Here is a 4301-nt window from a genome sequence, read left to right as displayed (position 1 = left end):
CTACCGGTATAGCAATATAGATCAGTCATATGACACTTTCTACATCTTATTCTCTATTTCACACACTGTTTTACTAATCTCACATCTTGTTTTATTTATCCAGTCTCCTCCACCTATCTGTGAATTCATTGAATGGTTTGATATGGAGCAAAATGAAGACCAAAAATGATGTATCAATATGAGCATACGATGAAGGAGGCAAACGTACGCACGCCGGGAGTACGAGCAACAGCAGGAGGAACTACGGCTGAAGCGGCAGTAAGAGGAGTGCATGAGCAAGACAGCGCAGGATCATACCGTGGCTCAAATCCGCGAAGCAGAAAGGACAAGAAAGCGGGAGAGGGCCCGTCGCGCCCGATACCCTGAGAAAGGATAAATATCTTAAGTGCACTCAGTAGAGAGCATTTAATATAATCCATCATAGTTTCACCCTCTAAGGCATGCTAAAATTAGCAACGGCACGCTATTAGATTGGTCTTTAGACGTACCGTACATGCCACTATTTGTTGTCGTCATGAATATAGGGAGACAACTAACATTTTTCACCGAATGAATGTGCATTATTTTTCAAATTGACGTATACAAAAGTTAAATTAAAAAAACAAATTTCTCCACCGCTCATTCAGAAGGCGGTAAGGGGCTATCCGCCCTCTCATTAGGTGGATAGGGGCTACTCGCCCTCTCATAGGGCGGTAAGGGGGGCGGCCGAGGGGCAGGCCCTACCCGTCCTCTGAGAGGGGGTAAGGGGTGACGATGCCACCGTGACATCTTTACCATCATCTGAAAGTGCTGCAGCCCTTTCAGTGACAGTAGCTGTCTATTTTTACAAATCTTACTGTCAGAAGTCTATTTATTTAAATATTTAAAATAAAAATAAAAAAACTCGGCTCTTGTCCTCTCATTCTGAAAGGGCCATAAGGGCCCACAAGGAGACGAAGATGAGCTTCAATGTCGACGATGGGCTTACCCAGGCTGGTGCGTACATGGTTTGGTCCTGTATACCAAGCATATCCTTAGGAACCTCAACAGCAAGTGAAATAGTACGGGCTAGCTAGTATAGGCGGATGGGCAATTCTTTACATACCACTGCAATATGCCATCGAATTTGTCACCAATGGCATAGCAGGAATTATCTCTAAAATAAAATGTCCGGTGACTCTAGTCTTGTCCGTGCCAACCTCGCAATGAAATGGATCTGAGTGAAATGAAGTCTCGCACTTACATGCAAAATCACGAAGGCGTGAACTGCGAACTTCTAACAGAGAGAAAGGGATAAATGCTTTTAAAAGGCAAAAGTCTATTTGACTACTCTCAACAGTTCAGGTTGTTCGTTTGACCTCCTGAACAAAATTTTGACTTGTTTTACTACCCAAACAATTCAGACTGGGCCAATTTACCTTGTATTGAGATTCGCCATTTTTGTTTCTCCTCGTAAGAGTTGTATTTTAATTCTAAATTCGAGAGACCAGAGAAGACATCAAATCCTACGTAACATGAAAAATAGGGACACACTTTTTTATAATATTTTTCAAACATAGAGTATATTGTCTTCTATCATCCTACAAAATTTTAAATTAATATACAACTTGTAAAAAGAGAAACAACAAAGATAAATTTTATTAGAGTTTGAATTGACCAAACTTGAATAGTTCGGGCTAGTAAATGAAGCCAAATTTTTGTTTGGAGAGTTAGACGAACAAAGTGAATTGTTGGGCGAAATCTAGCTACTTTTGCTTTAGCAAAGCTGCGGCGAGCTTAGCATGAGCCTGCCAATTCCTCTTTATTCCAGCCAGCCGGAGCAAGCAAAGGCAATTCTCCACCGTCATGATGACTCCCATTAACTTGCTCCTGTAGTACATAATACATAGGCATCCCCGCAGCCACGAGCATCCTTAGCCCCAGCTGAGTTCATCCTGCACAAGATCGGTCAGTGGATCAAGCAAATAACCAATGTTGGCCGTCGGTTTTTATCAAGCTCTTGCCGCCGTCGGCCGATCGCCGCCGGCTTCTCTTGGCACGCCGAGATGGAGACAGGCTGCAGCTCCTCTCCCCATGTCCACGACGGCTAGCAGCAAACACCGGCGTACCACCCTTGTCTCACGTGCAGCTATTAACATCCCCCCCGACGGTAAGCTCTATGTCCATGCACGCGCAATGAAGGCTAATGTTTCTTTCCCCTACCACTGCATATGTAGGATATGCGGAGTTCAAAATATAACTTGACTTTCCATTGATGATGAAGCTTTGGTTCATTCCTTCCGCAAAACATTCGGAAGCGACCAGAAACCGCAATGGGGAATCAAGGTAGAGAATGAAGGAAACGAGAATCAGAAGGTCATCAAGCTCTGGTTTCTGGTGTCAGGCATCGACGAATCGAGGGTCAAAGATGAGGTCGAGGTTGATCTTCCTAATGACAGTAGTGTGCTCACGATCAAAAGCAAGTACAAGGCCGCCAATGACGATCTGCTTGACGTGCGCCTACTTTTGACAGCAGGCTACAACAGGGAGGGGATCAAGGTGGAAACGGAGAAAAGTGGCGACAAGGTGCTCTTAGAGGTGACCATCTTCCAAAAGAGCACTACGCTTCATAAAATCGATATCAAATAGCTTAGCTAGGAGATGTTGCTATGATTGATATCTGTGTGTGTTGTCTATGTACTCCTGTGAGAGATGAGTGTGACGCTACTGGTAGTATTTCTTGTTGGACAATAATACATTCTCATAAATATATCATGTTGTCGTGCAGAGTCGCCGTAGCAGTTAGCACGCACGTCCATGAGATGAGATTATCCAGTGCTACAGTACTCCGCAAAGTACTGTAGTACTGGGAATTGCGCTCCAGCAGCTACCTCATCCAGTGCTACAGTGCAAAGCAGTTGTGCTACAATGTTGCGGAGAGAGTGGGGTCCGATGAGCAATGTTGGCCTGATCTTCCGATAGGTAGCGATAAGTCGGTGGGTGGAGAACTCGACGTTGATGATCCAAAGGCTTCGACCCGAACAGATCGTCTCCCTTGCAATCACTACACCACAGCTCCGTTGGTTATCAACCGTGTCGCGCGGTTGACCTCGCCAAGAAGGCTCAATCCCTGCAAGCGTACCGAGAACACAAGCAAGAACGTAGAAGATGCAATCTGAAATATTGCCAATTGAATTCAAGCACTCGAAGTCGGGGTTCCACAAACACTTGCGGCGGCCTAGTCGGTCCGGAACAAGAGCGAAAATCTCACAATTCGTGTGTAGATCAATATCTAAGCAAAACCCAACCCTAATTAGGGCGGCGGCTACTGTATATAAAAGACTAGGGTCGGCCAAGGACCCCTGGACATGTCCCTAATGGACTCCAACACGTTACACGGCCCAACGGCCCAAAAGATGGTGGCACAGCACCCTGACAGATTCTGGACGTCCACTTGTTTCGATAATTCCCGTTGACTCAGAAAGAATTTGGATATGGGACCAGTACCGTTGGAAAGCTTATCTCCTTAGCTTTCCAACCATGTGTAGAACGTCAAAAACGGAGTCCGTATGCGTCCTGGGCGACGATTTTAGTGCGGACTGGTCCTGGACTCCGAAACGGACTCGAACTGGATTGAGCCTCCACCTTGGCTTGGGCGCCCTTGCTGTTCTTCTCCCGTGTTCCTAAGTAATAATACATCACAATTATTTAGTAACATTCCATCCTCATCAAAATATAAAGGAACACTAAGGAACGAGCTCACCTCATGATTTAGTTGACGTGCACGAGCTCGTGTCAATGGACATATTGTTGGAGGAATACTCGGTGTGTGTGTATCCGAAAGAGTGATGTCCTCATCATCCTCCCCCTCTTGAATTGGAGTCGTCCTCGACGCAATGTCATCTTCTTCTCCCAAGTAAGGCTTTAAATCTGAAATATTAAATGTGGGACTAACCCCATAATCTGCAGGCAACTCAAGCTTATATGCATTATCATTGATCTTTTCCATAATTTTAAAAGGACCATCAGCTCGAGGAAGCAATTTAGACTTTCTCAAATCAGAAAACCTATCTTTGCGCAAATGTAACCACACAAGATCACCAATTTCAAAAGTAATATGTTTCCGACCTCGGCTACCATAAGTTCTATACTTCTCATTCATCTTTTCAATATTTTCCTTAGAAGTCAACTAATGCATTTTCAGAATCAAATCATCACGTGTCTTAGCATCAAAATTCAATTTCTCAGATGTTGGTAAAGGAAGTAAATCAATAGGGGCACGGGGGTTAAAACCATACACTACCTGAAACGAACTTACCTTGGTGGTGGAGTGAACTGATCTG

At 44.5% G+C, this 4301-nt stretch overlaps 1 protein-coding gene across 1 annotated transcript; it reads left to right on the top strand.

Moving 5' to 3' along the window:
- The first annotated feature begins 1849 nt into the window (after positions 1–1849).
- On the top strand, positions 1850–2733 carry LOC133903682 (uncharacterized). The gene is made up of 2 exons (XM_062345121.1): positions 1850–2128; positions 2243–2733. The coding sequence occupies exons 1-2, from the start codon at positions 1951–1953 to the stop codon at positions 2605–2607; spliced, it is 543 nt and encodes a 180-aa protein (XP_062201105.1). The 5' UTR covers positions 1850–1950; the 3' UTR covers positions 2608–2733.
- The last annotated feature ends 1568 nt before the right edge of the window (positions 2734–4301 follow it).

Source organism: Phragmites australis, chromosome 21 (genome assembly GCF_958298935.1).
Source record: "Phragmites australis chromosome 21, lpPhrAust1.1, whole genome shotgun sequence".
Classification (NCBI taxonomy): Eukaryota; Viridiplantae; Streptophyta; class Magnoliopsida; order Poales; family Poaceae; genus Phragmites; species Phragmites australis.
The sequence above is the reverse complement of the archived record's forward strand: the minus strand, read 5'-3'. Positions and strand labels throughout refer to the sequence as shown.